The sequence below is a fragment of the Dermacentor albipictus genome, chromosome 3 (genome assembly GCF_038994185.2).
Source record: "Dermacentor albipictus isolate Rhodes 1998 colony chromosome 3, USDA_Dalb.pri_finalv2, whole genome shotgun sequence".
Classification (NCBI taxonomy): domain Eukaryota; kingdom Metazoa; phylum Arthropoda; class Arachnida; order Ixodida; family Ixodidae; genus Dermacentor; species Dermacentor albipictus.
This window is the reverse complement of record NC_091823.1, coordinates 133,123,869-133,142,438: the sequence shown is the minus strand read 5'-3', so window position 1 is coordinate 133,142,438 and position 18,570 is coordinate 133,123,869. Positions and strand designations below refer to the sequence as shown.

At 43.8% G+C, this 18,570-nt stretch overlaps 1 protein-coding gene across 3 annotated transcripts in view; it reads right to left on the bottom strand.

Moving 5' to 3' along the window:
* Window positions 1–18,570, bottom strand: part of LOC135904952 (cell adhesion molecule Dscam1-like) — a 228,326-nt gene that overhangs the window by 135,895 nt on the left and 73,861 nt on the right. For all 3 annotated transcript variants that reach the window (XM_065435951.2, XM_065435952.2, XM_065435953.2), the window contains exons 3-4: window positions 10,520–10,891; window positions 7,660–7,821 (exon numbers count right to left, since the gene is read on the bottom strand). In XM_065435951.2, coding sequence (XP_065292023.2) covers window positions 7,660–7,821; window positions 10,520–10,891 — 534 coding nt within the window. The remainder of the gene's footprint in view (window positions 1–7,659; window positions 7,822–10,519; window positions 10,892–18,570) is intronic.

Here is an 18,570-nt window from a genome sequence, read left to right as displayed (position 1 = left end):
AAAAAGCAGAATAAACGTGAAAGCACCACGCATGGCGTATTGAAAGACCAATAAAAAAAATACGCAATTTCTTTTATTGCCACGCCCCTTAGCATCACGGCCACCAACATGTGCCGCATCATATGGCTTAGAAGCCATAGATTAGGTGTTCGAAAAATATGCCCAGAGGCCAGCGAAGTAGACGTCGCCATGTCCGGGAACGAAGCCCTGGGCCCGCCCATGCAACGGTGGAGTGCGTGCGGACGCGAGTAGCTGATTGTTCGGCTCTCGGACGTCGTCGAGGGGTGAGAGGGGGGCCACTGGTCGATAAAGCCGTACGCTGCCACGGATGGTACCGAAACGAGGCTGTTACGTGCCGGAACGCGGACGCTTCTGTTTTGCGCCGAATTTATGCTGCCGTCAGCGACTCTGCTTAATGGAGATATAAACCGCAACGGAGATTGTTGGCTGGCACCGCTGCCAGCCTTGACCTCCGGGTAAACAAGCAAAAGGACATTACGCTGCTGAGCCTCATTGGCTGGGCTAGCTATGGCTTCCATCGACTGCTGTATGCAACAAGAGAGATTGGCGTATCGGTTTCAAAGTAGACGGCGTGGCTATAAGCGCAGTGGTGTGATGATGTCGTGGGGTGGATTCAGCTCATGCCCCCTCACATACGGAGAGTATCATGTTTACCGGCTTCTTTGAGTTAAACATTGATCATTGTTGCCTACAAATAGTTTCGCACCTTAAGAATTTAAAGCATGCTGACCGGTACTCTGTTGTAAACCGGCAGCTCCTCGCAAGCAGACACGATTTCCGCATATCAGATGAGTTGTCCTTTATTTTTAATTACCTTCGGTTTGACACTATCAACATGATCGTTCGTCGAATGCGTAGTTCGGCATGAACACCCCGCGTACTCCGTCATCTCTAATATCAGAAGTAACAAGTGTACAAAGTAAAGGCGGCCGCGTAGAATAGCTATTCTCGCAAGCACAATATATCAAATAGATAATCTTAGCTCGAAGGCTCTGCCGTAACGTTTAAATGTGCCAAAAATATGGAGCGGATAGCGGAAAGCTAGCAGGCCTCAGCGAGTAGAATATTTCAGTGATCCACTCTACCGCTTAGCCAAGGAAAAAAAAGCTACTAAGGTACAATCGAACACATGTTCAACGTTCCTGCCATGTTTCTTCTGTCCAAACTTCATTAGTCACTTTCCTATCTTTCATGCCTGTCACATGAAGGCAAAACTTACGCGCAGTTACTTCCACTTCGCTTTCCTTTTTTAAATGCAAATACAAGAAGTGGTCAAAGAACCGTCAATACTTTTCACTATATGAATAATGAAGAGGAAATTGCGCTAATGGCTCGTATGGTGTTTCCATTCATTTAAAAAATGCGCGCTTTGACGAGAATCCACTCAAACTTTTCGTACATTTGATTTCCCGCTAATTCAATTTATCAAATTTTCTAGTTTTTTTATTTCTGTATTTCCTTAATCCGTAGCTAGTCCACCATATTTGCAAAGCAAAATAAGATAAGGAATAGTTCGGCAAAAAACATTTATAGAAGCAAGAAAAATGCAGGAGCTAAGGCTATGTTGTTAATGGGCTAACAGTGGATGGTGGAAGTTGCGGAATTGCTGTGGAAGTCAAGGCACCGTGGCTTGTTTTCCTTCCCCGTTCTCCAATTTCGACGTGCGAGATCCTGTCTTTTCCCCCGCCTTCTAGGCCGGTCTCTGGATTCCTTGAAAAGCCGCCAGTGCGATTGTCCATTCCAGGCAGAAAAGAAAGAAATTCGAGCAACAACGTCTCTTAATCCGCAATGTGCACTCGGTCATGCATGAGCTGAAATATGGCACAATCATGCATGTCAATCGACGGTACCATAATTTCGTTCGCTTCAACTGCGACCGTCAACATATTGGCCGATAGTACACCCAAATTCGATGTTTTGGATAGGTTGCAATGTGAACGGCTTATGAAATCGCAGCGATGCTAGAGGTATTCAGCCGATATAAGTCTGCATTCATGGACAATAGCTTGGAAGGGGCAATAATTAGACTTCAATGTGAAAAAGGCAAACAATGAGATGTGTCAAGGAATCGTTTTTATAATTGTAGGCGCCCAATAAGACGGACTCAGATAAGTCTAAATTTATGATATAAGGAGCAGCATGTGAACGTTTGGTTGATTTTGCATAAACGTATCGCAAGCAAAAAAAAAATATCCTCGTAAAATACATAGGTTTCGTTAAGCCAAACTTTCGCAGTTGCCACTAACTCCTGCTCCTCATCTGAGAAAGAGGCCCTTGTGGATTGAGTTGGAGGAGACAATTCTCACTGGCTAATCGAGGGCCACGGGGTATTTCACTGGATATTACCACTCCACCATCGACAATAACGTGGAGACCTACATGTTTCACACCACAGAACCAACGACATTTCAAGAGGCCTTCCGACTGCTTCTCCCATTTGATAATTGTGGTGAGTACACCGGCCAGGGGCCACAAAGACCAGCGATGTTCACGCATGGTGTGGATAATTACGAATACTTTAGCGGTGATTTTGTTTTCTATAACTGAGGGCAGTGTTTCAGCTTGTTGATGATGCGAACATTGACAGTTATGAAAATGCAAGAAGCCACTATATTTAGCTTCAGTGGATCTGTGGATACCACGGACTTTGTGAGAACAGCCTTGAAGGTGTATTCGGATAACGCTATTTAATTTGACGATTTGCCTGCAACATTGTGTTGGTCCGCACCAGGTTGTGAGCCCCATTCTTTCCCACGGAAATACAAACGCATAAGCAGAACAGTGGCTAGAACTGCTATTTCGTGATTGCCGTCTTCATAGGCAACATCTTATCGAAGGAAGTTTCAGATTCCACGTATACCTTATTTGATAAAGCGTTCAAGAGATTATGAGTAAGTTTTTAACACCCGCTTAAATTCCTTCGGCTAAGTATTTGATCTAACACAAGCGACTATTATGCAAGCTACTTCTGGTCCCAAAATTCTGCACCCTTTTTGTGCTGTCTTATAGCTACAAAGATATGTATTGCTATTCAGGCATAAAATCTGCGTGCGTGGTTTAGTGAAACGAGGTTCCTGTCAGAAGAATTCGACAATAAAAGAGGCGCCTATCTCCGGTCTATGTTCAATATCCCGTAGACGCAAGCAGATTGAGATTCATTTATTACCCGAGTCCTAAATAAGTAAAGAAGAAAGCACTTAGCAAGAAAGTAGCCAAATGCAAGTATTACGCAAGGATGTACCTTTGCGCCAATTTGTGGGTATTTCTGCAATTGCAGCGCACCTAAACGCAAACAACGCTTGCTCTGCCTTGTTCAGCGCCTGTACGTGGCTTTATTCGATGCCTTGCATAATACTCCAAATACCGCTGCGGCGAAAGGCTCGTAAAAGCGCAATAAAGAACCTCGTCTTTTCTGGAGAAATGGTATGGTGTAGCCAAGAGCATCCAACTCGGTCAAAACAGCTCGCTTTTCTGTGACAACTATGTGACGGTGAGGTAAAATAACCCCTGCTTTAGCAAAGGACCGTCCATTCAAACGATGGCTCTATTTCATTTCAAAACCAGGCTACGCCAAAGTTGCAGCTGTCTAGAGCAAATGAACAGTGGGGTCCTGCTCGTGTCTTCTGCGGTGAGCGCCATTCTTCGATGAGAGCATGCATGTACAAATCAGCAATGCCTGGACAAGTCGGCATTGCCTTTGCCTGTCTCCAGGCAACAACGACGGCGTCAACGATCAACGATAAGACGCAAGCAATAAGTACCCGCCACCTTCTTTTCTAGGCGTGCTATTTTCTGATACTCCCTTGGCGTTGAATGAGGTCACTGATGAACTCGACATACGAAAAGCTGTCGTAAAGCAAACGTATGAAGTTCCGCAGTCTACCTCCTAGATGGGATATGCTCACAGGCAACTGAAACACTGCGTCGAATTCATCTGTCCTAAGGGAGATTATTTTAATGTGGCAGAGCCATCTACACTTGTATATTTATGAAGTGATCAACTCGAAGGTAGCTGTCAAAGCATACGAACTTGGGGAGAGCAGGCTTGGGGCGGGCATGGATTGACGAGCACCCATTAAGTGCGCAGAGGCACGCGTCGAGCTCTTGATAAATGACCGAAAAGTGATAGAGTCGGGCTAGTGACAGGTATGTGCATTAAACATTAGGCAAAGAAAAAGGCGAGAGTAAAGCTAAAAAAAAGAATACGAACCAAAAACGCACTTTGCTCGGCACTAGTATAGCAAAACATGCACATGCAACTAACAACGTGCATAAGCCTGTTGCAAATAAATGATTCAAATGGCAAGCTTTCTGAAACAACTTGCACAAATCATGCAGCACGTTCATAACTCGGCAAAAGAAAGCACAGAGAAATATGGTGCTTGAGCTCTCCAATAGAGCTGAATGGTGGCTACAGTTTTTTTGGGGAAACATTTATTATAAACACGAAATGACGGCTGCCAATCAGTTATGTAGAATCCATTGTCGTGTCTCCGTCTATGCTAAGATCATCTTACATCGATAATTTGCGTCAGCCTGTGTACAGTCGTTAATAGTGTACGGACTGGAAAGGCAAACACCGAGCACTGCGATTAGGAGAATGATGAAGTTTATTACACGCGATGTGACCTCCGGTTATGTAGCATGCGATATTGACCTATGCGGCCAATCTGTCTTTTTACAAACTGTCCTACTATACGCGGGACGCCATACTGTGCAACACACGCTACGGCGCTTTTTAATGGATCGCTATGATGCGCTCCATTACAAATTAACTGTTCTCGTACGATCACGACCTCGGCTGACTTTTCAGCCGCAAGTCGCGAGTGAGGCTTTCGTCCCTGCTTTTAAGCTCTAAACAGCCGCAACAGGCGAAGCATGTCCTAGTTATCTGCATCCTGTTTAGTTACTGGTATATAGGGCAATTGAAAGCGTAAATAGACAACCAGGCGTAATAAAGTGAGATAAACAGAGACAGTAAATTGGATGGTAAGGATAACAATAAAGTTCATGGAGATTTATAAAATATGCCAAGACGAAGATCTCGAGGGAAAATAGGTACAATAACTAAACAAAATTTTGCAGTGGTCTAGCTGCTCCAACACATTTAAAACTGTTGCGCAAAACGGTGAAGGGATCGGACTTAAGGGAGAAGACAAAACGAGTGTCGTGTTTTGCTTTCTCGCTCAGGTGCTGTCGCTTCGTCGCTTTGCGTAGCAGCTTTAGTTTCGGTATAATAACGCAAAACGGTTTGCCTGCCTAATTGATGTCCGCGCTGGCTGCGACTAAGACATGCCGGAGCAAATATGCGCAACAGCATGAGGCCATGTGTATGCTTCAAAAGATAACCCGAATACGACATGGGACATCGATCTGGAATGCCAAGATGTTCACCGAGCGAGACGCGTAAGGAGCACCCACCATCCATAAGGATAGGTACTCAAAGATGGAAGGATTAACTGGTGTGCAGTCGAGATACATAAAATGCAATTAGAATGTATGCAAAAGAAAAGCATGTACAGATATTATTAGGGCCGGTGTCGTTGCAAGTGTCGGTAATGGTACACTGTAGGGACACAGGTTTGAAATGCGAAAGTTAGGATCGCAAATAAAATCATTGACTTACTATGACGGCCCTGCAAGAGTGGATGTCCAGCGAAAAAATTGAAAACCACCACTACAACTGCCGAGAGGAGTATGCAATGCTGTATTGCTTTATAGTAAAGGTAGTAATGACAGCAATCGTAATTTTGACAGCAAGCCATCGCTGGTCGTACTGCCGTTTTTTCTCCCTTTGCCGCTCCTCGTATTCACGCGGCTCCCTGGGGGTCCTAACTATGCATTACCTACCCATAGCGCTGCTGCAATAAAAGTAATATCAGTTGCTAGGCTGGTTCTTCTATATATGAAAGGCTAGTATCGTAACTCGCCACGGCAGCTTGTGCAATTTAAATATTTGCCGCGAAACGTATGCGGGAGCACTGCCTGTTTGGCATTGTTATCAAGAAAGCGTCATCTTCAATAACATGGTTTGGATGCTTGTCTTGTTCTTGTTCTTTATTGATACGAATACTGTGCCTGATATTGCATACGGATACCAAAGCGCGTATGCATTTTTCGCGTATTTGCTGAAGGTTTTTCGTTTTTTTTGTACGCTGAAAATATATTTTTTTCCTTGAGGACACACCGCGAGAACTCCCGACCGTCTACAGGCTAACAGCTTCGCTCTATTAGGCAAACGGCTAGATCGCGATAGATGTAACAAAACCTTAATAAATTCTACACATTAGATGAAAATTTGCTCCCGCCTAATTTCAAATGAAATGACAAAAGCCATCGTCATCATGATCATCATATTCGCCATAATAAACCTTTACCAGAGGAAGCAAGAAACGACATTCCAATCTGACCCACTTTCACCAACTGCCACCTAGCGCCAAAAGCTGGGGCCTTCCTTTCGAAAAACGTCTGCCTCGAGTAGTTTCGACGAGGAAACACCTGCGCCTCTGATCTGGATGTCTAACTTGGTTTGCAGTTCTCGTTTCGATCCACGCTTAGACCCACCTACATCCTCAAAACCTCTCACGTGTGCTTCCCAGTTGAGCTATAAAGCGTACGCAGCGAATGCGAAACGACGACGAGACGTGACCGGTTCAGCAGACGCATTCGACGAAAAGTGCAATTTCGGTATCTTAGTGTCTGTGGGCGTTGGTCAAAGAAGGGCTTAACGGCATCGATTCCACAAAACCTCAAGACACGTCGCGACCCCTTTGCAAAGGCCTGCTTCGCGTGTAAATTATTACAAAAACAAAAAAGTGTGGTTCCACACATGACTAGTGCAAAACGAAATACAGGGTTGGATGCATTATAAAGTGCATTTTATGTTCTTCGGCGTGGATGCAATGGCAATGGTACCGGCAGTAACTTTCGTTTTTCATCTTGTGTTCGCAGATAGTTCTTGAAGTAGTTGTGTATCCTCTGTGTTTCGAGGTATGCTTACCACATGCGAACTCGGCGCGCTCATTGCAGGTCGCTTTCGAGATAGGGCCCACCCGGCCACTACTACGGCCATGCGGGTCGTCGTAGTAGTAGGGCCATAGTAGCAGTCGATAGCGAGTGTCATATTGAGGTCGTGATATTAGGACCTAAAATACCATAATTTAATTTGACTTGAAGTCAAATTGAAGCTACATGTTCCACATACCGCAAATTTGAAAGAAAACAGCCTTCATGAATCCTGATGATCAAGGCTGATCATTACATCAACAGAAACACTAATACGCACATAAGCATGCAAAAACATTATCGCGATATGTACTGGCTTCTTTCGAATCCGGAAAATCATGTCGAAGTGAAATGACATGAGGCAAAGGAGATGAGTTAGAGGCATGGGTATTTTCCTGAGTTTAGTTGAAAGCCTAAGTGCTTTCGAAACCTGTGTGACCTACGCGGTGGTCGTTCTAGAAGAAAGCGGAGACGGGAATCAGAGGGGGGGGGGGGGGTTGCACCGCGAATGTAGAATGCAGATGGAGTCGAGCACGCGTGAAAATTGTTGATGAACTGAAGCGAGCTTAAGTGTGCCACCTCAAGAGGCACGCGTTACATTCATCCGAACATGAACTGTGAAATAAAGGGTACCTTTATTTCCCGAGGCGTTGATGGTAAAGCCGTCATCGCGGATCCATGCGTCCACCACCGTATGCTGGCGAATGTACGAGGGCACGTAACACTTAAGCACGGCCGTATTGCCCCGGATCACGAAGGCGTCCTGCACGCGAGGCTCGTAGTGGTAGTCCACAACTGTAAACATACAAGTAGAAGAAAAAAAGACACAAATTGCAATCTTATTTAACGATGAGTAAGGCGAAGGCACTTAGTTGGCTGGTAATAACTCATTTAAAGTGACACGATGTAACCATTATAAAAAAAAGATTATTGATTTTATTAGAAATGTTAAAGCAATGTGTAAGGCACGGAATAAAAGAATGCACCTGGCACAAGCTCTATGTGTGTTGCACGTCTTCGTTTTGACAATGTTTCTTCCCGTTCCTTAGCAATCGTAAATGTCTAATCAACCAGCGCGAGCTTCCATCCAGTTCAAGATTGATATCGTTGACATTTAGCTACTTGAAGTATATATTCAAAAGAAGGAAAATGCAACCGTCTCATTGGCACAAAGCTTGCGGGTATATTTACCTTACTCCAGAGTCGTCTTAACAACTAAAGTACGCTTTCGCAGTTGCATTCAACTGGTACAAAACAGCATACCGAAGCGACAAAGGCTCGCCTATTTCCCTGCAGTAAAGAGCCGATCACGTGGTTGCTTCTTGCAGACGGCCTCGGTATAAGAGCCCTAGGGACACAAGAACGGCTCCAGCGAATATTCGTAGTAACGTTAAGAAAACAAAAAAATACATATTTGGTCCAATGATCATAATGCAGGCCGAGAAACATAATAGGTGAAACGGTATTAGCCTGGCGCCGGTTTATATGGTATGAAATTGTGTGCCGCTCTTCTGTATATCCAAGGTGTGGAAAAGTAAAACCAAACAAACGGTTGTTTGATTTACAATTATTCGAAAATCTACTAAAACATTATACTTCCACTTGCAAGTCTTAACCGTTTTTCTTTGTGAGATAAACTTCTAAATATACTCTTTCAGTTGCCCCAAATATAACAAACCGTCACATATGTTGGAAGAGTGCTCGCTAAATGTATGCAGGAGGTCAGATGTCGAAAGAAAGTATGAGACGGACGGCGTACCTTCGTGAGAGGACACGAAAGGAACATATACAAAGCGCAATTTTTCGGTAGACGTTATTACAACAACTTTTTGAAAACACCGATAATATCATATTTTCTAGCCTCTTAGCTTATGTCTAGTTATTCGCTACAGGCCTACACGGATGCGCGACAGGCGCAATTTTGTTAATAAAACAATATAAACTATGTACAGCGTTCCGTTGCGGAATCTCTTCTCAGAAAGGGGCTTGCGTAGAGTGATTGTCATGTGGGCGCTTCATCTGACAGACATAAAGTGGCTGTCAGATTGTACATTCACAAGGTGCCTCGTAATATGAAGAAAATCGCAGATCGTTCCGATGTTGTGTTCTCTGCAGCTCAGAAGCTTATAAAGCTGTGTAATCAAAATACATGTCTCAATGCACCGCACATTGCTTAAGAAAATGAGCAAAGTAACCAGTTCGGCTTATTGGTTGAACATAGTAGAAGGCTACATCACTTGAACTGAGAGAAGCAAAGGAGAAACACGAAGTACGCGACTTGACTCATTGCTGCGTTTTTGTACTTTGTGTGCATCCTTTGACTCGGTCGGTTCCCGCACTGTAGCCTTCGTGTGTGTAAGAAAATGCACCAAAATCTATTCATCTGTGCGAGTAACGCGGTGTATATCGTCCCTCTTCTTCTTCCTAAGCATGTGTATTGCACATGTGCAATTTGAAAGCTGTCGGTTGTAAAGATGGGCCGCGGAAAACAAAGGTTTATATTGGAAGTTAACGCTCGTGTGCCCCCTCTTTTATCTTGTTCGTGTGTATATCTGCGCTTGAATTAACCACCATACTGTACAAGCCGAAAGAGCCACATTACGTAGTGTGTTTGGCTGCAAAAACGGCGAAGCGCATCGTCAACGCTACGCAGCCTCGGCGACGGCACCAGCGCAGCATTTTGCTTTCATGTTCTGGCATTATGGAGTAAAAATGTAGGAGGGAGCCTTACATTATCCTAACTAATTGTTTTTTTTCTTCAATGGCTGGCATGAGCGTTCTGCGCACGCCAGTTGTGAGCACACTGGCGTTCCTCCTCTACTGCTGTCTGTATGCAATAATATGAGCCGACGGGGCAGTAAACAATATGTTAACGTTATCTATTCCACTGGGCGTCGAATAACGCCAACGTGTCGGCCTTTTCTCATGCACCACCCAGTTGCGATGCCTGCAGCGCCACCGGTGATGCTCCTAACCACCACCTACCAAGGTATTCCAGTGGCTGTGGCGTAGTGCTGCCGAGCTCAAGGTTGCGGACTCTATCTCCTGTCCTTTGTGACATTTCCATGGTGTATCATGCCTTAATGTTTGAGCAACATTCATTGAGTGCAAGTTAATGAACCCCACGTTTTCCTTGTTATTACAGAGTTGCTCCCCCTCCCCACACACACAATATGGCGTGAACCTTAATCAGGTCGTGGTTTTGGCAATCTAATCCCTTTTTTTTCTGACGAAGCCTGCATGGTGAGACGCCTGGTAGCTACCAGGTCGCTGTTCCTTCTACCCAGCAGAAATAATCTTGCCTGCTTCGTTGTGCCAAGGTGTGGCACCCGCCTGTCTTTAAAGTATCACGGGACCATCAAGGGCAACGCTAAATGTTTTTAATCGCTCTATCACATGCCATATCGCGAGCACACCCTCCGAACATGCAAACTGAGCGCACCACTAATAGCTCATATAGGGCAGCAGCGTCATAGTTGTGTTTCTCGCTCACCTGCGCTCACGTGGACGTCCGTGCTGGCCACGGTGCCGATTTCGTTGGATGCTATGCAATGATAAGAGGCCGCGTGCACGTCCTGTCGGTAAGCTTCCGCGGCAAAAGGCGGGAACACAAGGGCACCATCCTCGGCGACGACGCGGACGCCCGGAACGAGGACGACGGGAACGGCGTCCGCCGTGGCCCACATGACCTGCGGCGGCGGCTCTCCGTGGGCTTCGCAGCGTATCTCTCCGCCGCTGGCGTTTGAAAATTCTAGCCGATGGGGTGGTTCTAGAGTGAACCTGGGACCGCGAAGGGACGGTGTGGGGCCCGTGTCTACCATGGACGGTGGTTTCGCGTAAGCGCAAGGCGATGTGGCCAGGCAGGCTGCAAAATACACAAGGAGGAAGGCACTGTTTACACACCAGTAGAGAAGCACAAGAGGCGCTATGAACTGTTACATCTGGCTGTTACAATTTATTTGTTTGCTTAATACTCTCAGTCCCCTTCTGGGCTCATCACAGGGAGGGCCAATAAAAAAATGAAAATAAAAATTATGCATATCCCACGCACAGTGGGAATCGATGTAAGCGGAGCTTTCCGTGCTGGATACTTTGATTGAAAGTCATAAGCGGTGATGTTAACGGCTAAAGCTTAATTTCTTCAACGTTTAGTCTAGCATGAGAGTGATGAGTTGATGTTAAGCGTTACCTTGCGGGCACCACTGCTATTTGTCTGCGAAGTACTTAAAACACACAGGGGTAGATGTTTGCTTGAGGCGTTGTTGTGCGCCATATTTCATAACCTCCGAGAGAGTTGAGCATAGTTATTTCCTCACATGGCACATTGCATTGTGGAAGAAGTATTAACCTTGAATTGGATTATGGGCCTGTACGTGCCAAAACTGCAATCGAATTATTAGTCATGCCGTAGTGGCGGACTCCGGATTAATTTTGACAGCGTGATGTTCTTTAAGGTGTCCCAAAATCTAAGTGCACCTTTGTCCACATCGCCACCGTCAAAATGCGGCTACCGCGGTTGGGGTCAAATCCACGGCCTCTAGCGATGTCATAGCCGCAAAGCTACCGCGGCTGGCACAGAAGTGTTGATTTGGTGGTCGACCGCTTTCATAGTGTCGTCTGGATCCTGCGGTTCGCTTTAATTAATACGGCTTTCCTTCTGCATGCCCTGCATATTTTGTCCGTATGATATATATGCTTGAGTAGCAGCTTGGGCTGGTTGGTTTTCCATCCTGCTGTTAACAGCGCAAGAGTCAGTGCTTGTGGTGTCTTCTTGTCTCGTCTCTTGTCTGCATTTTGCGCTGTTAGCAGCAGGACATATATGCTTGGTGTTTATTTTTCAGAAATAGCAGCAACAACGTGCTATACCGCACTTTGAACTTAAGCTTGTACAGTTTCCCCAAAACCGCTGTCGTATAGTAGTAGGGTTTGCGTGACTTCTTATGTCGCCTACCTCCCCCCCCCCCTTCCTTGTATGGGAACTGCTTCTTTTCCTTCCTCCTTATTAGAGTCCTATCTCCATCCCCTCTGGACTCGCGCGTTAGAGAAAGGGAAGCGCTGCAGTTTATGCAATGCTTCTGAGGGGAGCCGCGGATAATTAGAGCTGTGAAGAGGCCAATATGTCGACGACCAGAGAGCTCCAGGGAGCATTGTGCACATTCGGCGCGGTGGTGTGAAAACGAGTTTCCAGCGTCACATCTCCTCTCTGACTCGCTCCTGTCGTTCTAAACGCACTCTGAACCCCCTTCTCCCTGACGCCATGTGCCTGACATGTGCAGCAGCAGCAGCAACAGAAGCAGTAAAAATGTCGAAGGAAGAGGCAAAGAATGCTTCGCTTTAAAAATACCGCTATACAGAGCACTCACTATATATCTATACCTAGATACTATATACTATATACTATACTATATATACTACATACCATATATACTACTATATATATATATATATACTCTATATATACACTATATATACTATAATATCTATACAGAGCACTCAATATATAAAAAAATATTAAACATAATTGTCGTCGATTTTTGATTACAGGAAGTTCAAAAGCACAGACATCATCTAAAGCATCAATAGATCTGGCCTGGTGATTGCATATTTCGATTGCGTATAAGCAAAATGAGAATCCAATTTTTACAATAAAAGTATTATGCGGCTCAAGAACGTCATCATTATTTATTCGCGCATTCCGTTTTCTTTCGGCGTGTCGATATTTGTTTTTGTTCGCTTTAATTTTACCCCAAATTACATAAAACAAGGTTTTCATTCGAATTTTCTTTATATTATTCGATATTATTGTCTGCATATTTGCAATACGCCTATGCTACAAAACTACAAACATTTGTGTTACGGAGTCTGTCGGGTAATGATGCTACATATGAAAAAACTTAAGTAATCGCTGAAATCTTTCTAACGTCCGCTTAAACAACTTTTGGCTAAGACTCCACAGCACCAAGCTATATTATAATGCCGGTATGACCAAAGTTGTGCATGCAATAGGCCTGATATCCCTTGTTGCATGCTCGAATTTCTTAATGAAGAACAACAATATTTGATGGGGAAGCTTAAATACGTTATTTCTATGTCCAGGAGGCGTTCTGTGTTTTTGTGACTACTAGGTACTTAAATTTACATGTGTTCATCAAGAAGTGGTTGTCTGTGCAATACGGGAAAGAATTTTTTGTATTTCTTTAGTGATGTGAGTACAGGTTGACATTGTATAACTAAGTTCGATGTTTCATTTCCCAGAAGGCATGCCTAAGTACTGTAAACATTGATTAACGTTAGGCCCGTCCACGGCGGCAGCAACATTAGCACAAGTTATGCAATCATTAATTGTACGTTCTGTTCTGTAATTCTAGAAATATCAACAATATATAAAAAGAAATAACAACGGACCTAGTATGGAGCCTCGAAGAACCAGATAATTTCCAATCTATATTACATACAGTCATTAATTTTAAGTGCCCGTTAGCGATCGGTCAGGACCGCATTGATCCAACCTTAGCTTACATTAGCTTACATTAATTCCTGATGTCTTTAATTTCAAAAGTAATTTCTTGTGTGACATTTCACCATATGTTTTTGCATAATCTCTACTTATTACATCAATCTTTAGCCTTTCGCCGGTTGCTCTCGCAACACTGTGGAGATTTTCTATGAGGTTTGATGCAGGAGACAGAAGGTTTCTGAATTCATAAATAGCGTTATTTTGTTCACTGTTGTGAAAAATGTGTTTTGAAATTATTTGTGCGAAAACTGTGCAAGCTACTGATGTGAGTGACACCGAATGATAATTCTTAGCGAAGGGTCTAGTGCCTCCTTGATATACCGGTTTAGTTATTGCATTGAGTCGATGTTCGGGCAATTAATGCATCTGCAAAGGTTTCTTAAAACACGGGTAAAGTATTGGGACTCCACACGACATATGTACTGAGAAAAACAGTTTGCATATCATCGGGACAACTATTTTTCTTGGAGTATATATATGTGTGTGCTGAAATACCCCTCGTTGCATGATTACTAGGTATCTCACTTATTCTCATAATTAATATTTTAATTTATCATCGATTGCTTGTTTCCGTTTTTTTATCCTAACGTGAAAACAGAGTGAAAGAAACAGTTCAGATGGTCCACTGTATACGTTTCTTTTTCTTCTACGAACACTGCTTCTACTCTAAATTTCCTGAATTGTTTGTAGGCTGTAACTTAAGTATTGACAAAATTTTCATGGAGAAGCTTCACGAAATGTGGTGAGCTTTCAGGAAAATAATAGTTATTTTGTAATGAGCTTGGGCATGCCACAGTTCTATCCAAAATTCAGATAATTACCTGTATTGACGTTTCTTTCATGGAGTCTTTGCTTATGCATTATACTACCATTTATCCAAGCACTACGGCGTTTCGGTTTTGTAGTGGGTGTTAGAATATAACTATCCAATCAGTGCTTTAGAATTCTTTTATAATTTTCCGAAAACTGTTATACTGATCTGTCAACAGAGCTTAGCTTCAAAGGATAAAACTGTGACTACAAAAGAAAAGGAATTCAAGTATCATAGGCTCGCCAATAGCCCTTAATTTTTTACAGAAACTTGCGTCCATATGGGACTACATGATCACACAGCCACAGCTAGCGCCGCCACAGAGATCGTCACGTGTTCGGATATACATTCTTCTACTCTTATGACGTATTCTTGTATTTTTCTTTCATAGAAACACCAGGTCTAGCTATGACCCTGCCGGGAGTGTTATTCTCGTATATTGCGAGACAGTCCAGTTAAGGTTGTCAGTGAAGATGATTACTATAATTTTGAGAACTAATGGATTGGACACTGACTATGAAAATGGTCGTCAAGTTATATGCAGCGAGATAAGATCGCATGTCGTGGCCAGCCTCGTGTCTCTATTGATCTCTATTGACGTGAGCACAACAGAACATCTCCATACTATTTCAACATCACAATCAGCCATCGAGGCATCATAGAATTTTAAATTACGGCACAGACATCACCGCCACCCGAGTGCCTTTTCGGAGTAGAAATCATGCAACCTTGACGTATGATGCATTCACTCGACAACTTGCGATGTAGCCACGTTACAGTTATTGTAACAATACGATGACTAGATAACTGGATTTTTGCACCTTGTCTCTGTTACGATTTCTTGTGTGTGAAAAAGAAATGCGTGTTGGAAAAGTAGTCGCATCCCCGTATTGTGGAAGGACAGGTATGCTTAATATAACATCCAAGTGAAAATGAAAAATCTTCGTGACCCGTCTTACGGTTGTCCTCATTTTATCATGACCAGCTCACTCATGCACTCCAGCGGCGTTATCGCGCTTTCCCCGTAGGCTGGTGCATCGTTCTTGTACACGGGCAGCATTTCAGATAGTATATTTATTTAAAGATCAATGCCAGCAATAGGTTCCCCTGACTAGTCATAAGAAACTTTCTGTAGGCGCTGTCGCATGCTTTCTACCTCAACGTATCGTAGTAGAAATGCGGATGCAGCATCCCTGAATACCCAAGCTGAACTCATCTCATGGTTAAAAAGAGGCGAAAAAACGCAAAATGTGTTGCCCTTCTTCACTACAACAGAAAGAATCAGTTCGGAATTGAATATGAGCCTGATTTTTATTTTGTTATGAGAACGAGACACACCATTTGAATGACCGCACCTGGGACATAAATAGGCTGAATTTGCTCACCAAAAACAAAGTAGTGCAACATCTTCGCGCAGTATTAGATTCACCAGACCTGGGCGGGAATCGAATAAAATTTTCATAGGATTTGGCGATGATTATATTTATGGACTTCTATGAACTGTTCTAATTTTGGCTATTTTTGCAATGCTGGCATTTTTGTGACTTCACAATGAAATAAGCAGGCGGAGTAGTTGCATACTGTTCTTTAGATTGCGAAAAAACTTTTGCAAGATTTTACAAAAATATTGTTCTGCTTCATCGCCTTAACTAACATAGCCCAGAAAAAGAAAACTGATTTCGGGGTCAGCCAGAGACACTTGCTCAAGAACAGGTCTGGGAATTTTTCAGAAGCATATATCTTCACATAAAGTTAACAGTTTTTGTGGGTGTGTGTGAGTGTGTCTGTGTGTGTGTGTATTTGTCCCCCCTTAAGAAAGCCGAACGCCAGGCCGGGGTGTGCACTTGTGCCCAATTGATAACCAGAGAGTGGCCGGCGGCGGTGGGAACTGAACCCTTAGCCCCCCGCAGCCAAAGCGGCTGCTCTACAAATTTAGGCAGTGCGCAAGGTGTTCACTTTAGAGTTAGAGGCCTTCGAATTTGTAAAAAGTGAACGTTGTGAAAGCCACCTCTTCCACCTTTAGGGTAATAGGAATATCTTTCAAGAAACTAGTGCCATGTATCGCAACGCGGAGGTTGATTCCTTTCTACAGAGACATTTTTCCCATCTCATATAAAAATTTCTCTTCAAACTCAAAGCAGTCAAGACGCCACTTTGTCTGTCCTTATCTGAACGCACCCTCCACATATCATATGAAATACCTGTATATGTAAAAAATGTATTCGATATTTTAAATCTCCCAACCACGGAGAGGTAACATCCATGCCTGTTTGACACATTTACGCGGATAGCAGTTACCGCGTACGTCCAGTGAAAACCCCTATTGCAGAAGCTATCGACAGGCGCAGCAAGATATTGCAGCAGAGTTAGAGCGCACAATCCTAGACAAAATTTGCTACGTTGATACAGACTTGCAATGGCTCCTGCAGTTTCATAGAAACTCGAAGTTGTATATATTCTCTCGTTAATACTTGTTTTATCGATAAAAAGGGAGCCACTGTCATCCACAGAATCTAGAATTTGATATTCCTAAGCAGCGTACCTTTAATGCCTAATGCTAGTGTGGCGAAGCAAGCTTTTTCAGGTATGTTTCATGTTTTAATTTTTTCAGAGCATTTTAATGTATGTAACAAATAGTAAACGTCAGAGCGGTCAGCGCTGAGGGTCTGATATCATTGCTATAATTACTAAAACTGCATCAGTGCGGTACACAATTAACTTCGTGGTGCACTGTTTAGAACAAAGCGGTATATACTATTGTACAGTACATTATCTAACTGAAGATTTCATGGCGTATACTTCTGTCATGTCAGCGTCAGCCTTCTCGTTGCTATAGTCATCGGGTATTGATCGTCGTTATGATTTCCTCACTAGGGCCGATACGCACAACGGGAGATTGGCCAAGAAGCGAGTGGTACATTTAAACGAAATAAGAAGAAACTAATAAATACAAAGCAGTATAACAACTGATAATTGCGTAGCACGAGTGGACAAGAGCGCATACGTACTGACCAGGGTCCTTTACGCCAACGACAGATGAATTAACTGGGCAAATCTATTGCATTCCATTAACCGCATTAGAGAAACTTCGCTTCACAATGATTCCAAAGCGTGCGTTTAGTTTGCGTAATTCGTGCATTTTCGTCCGAGTTGAAAAAAAAAACAATCAGTTTCAACCGAATCCGTTCCAGGATGGCTGTCGACGTTAATGCAATTAATATTGAAGCTAACCAGCGAGACGTCCTATTTCCACCATCGAAACGCACTCTGTATGAGATGTGTATACAGTCAGGTTCGTCGCTCGCCCTTCCCGCCGAATACGTGGTGCCCTCTTGTGGCAGCCTCGACAAGTTCAGGGGCAGCGCCTGCGAAATATGTATCAGGCACGACTGTCTCAATCTGTAGTATACCTTGAGACAATCCTGTCTGAAAAACATAGATTGCACCCAGCCATACAGAAAAATAAAAGCATTTTTTGATCAACTGACGAGTGGCCCATACTAAAGCCACATAAGCATTCACCCAACTTAGGCAGCCAATTGGTGTTCAGACCTGATCACTCAGAACCGCCGCAATGCAGTACTTATTAGACCGAAGCCTACCCAGCTACCCAAGTGGGCGGAAAAGGCGTTATTTAACCAGCCAGTAAGAAAGATGAAAACAAACGGTGTACTCTAGGCGCGTTATGTTTACAATAAATGCTAATCATATTAAGACGCACATACCACTCTGCCATATTTTCCAAGTGCGCCTACGGAGTGCGTTTTGAGCGCTAGCCGAAAACTTTCTGCCACGCAAGATGCGCTGGGGCATGCTTCAACTAGCGCATTCCTCGCGCACGTATGTCTTCGCGCCGTTGCCGACCACCTCTGCTCGCCGCACTTAGACGACGGTATAGTCCTAATGGCCCGCCGTGTTCACAGCTCTTGCTCTGTATAGCAGGAGAGGTGTCATAATTTGATGGTAAGCGCTTGTAACAATGTAGCCCAGACACAGGGCCACTAATGCATAGAAAGTATGTAGCAGTTGTATTAGTTTTTTTTTCACTACTTCTCCTAGTCATAATGGGCGCGCAATATTTTAGACCATGTTGCTTTGTTGCTTAACGCCCCTCGGCGGAATAAACGCGCCCAGTTATTTCCTACGGCAGCATGGCGCACTTTCTAGTTTTTTTCGTTTTTTTTTCTGTGCGCTGTCCAGCTTAGGCGATGCTTTC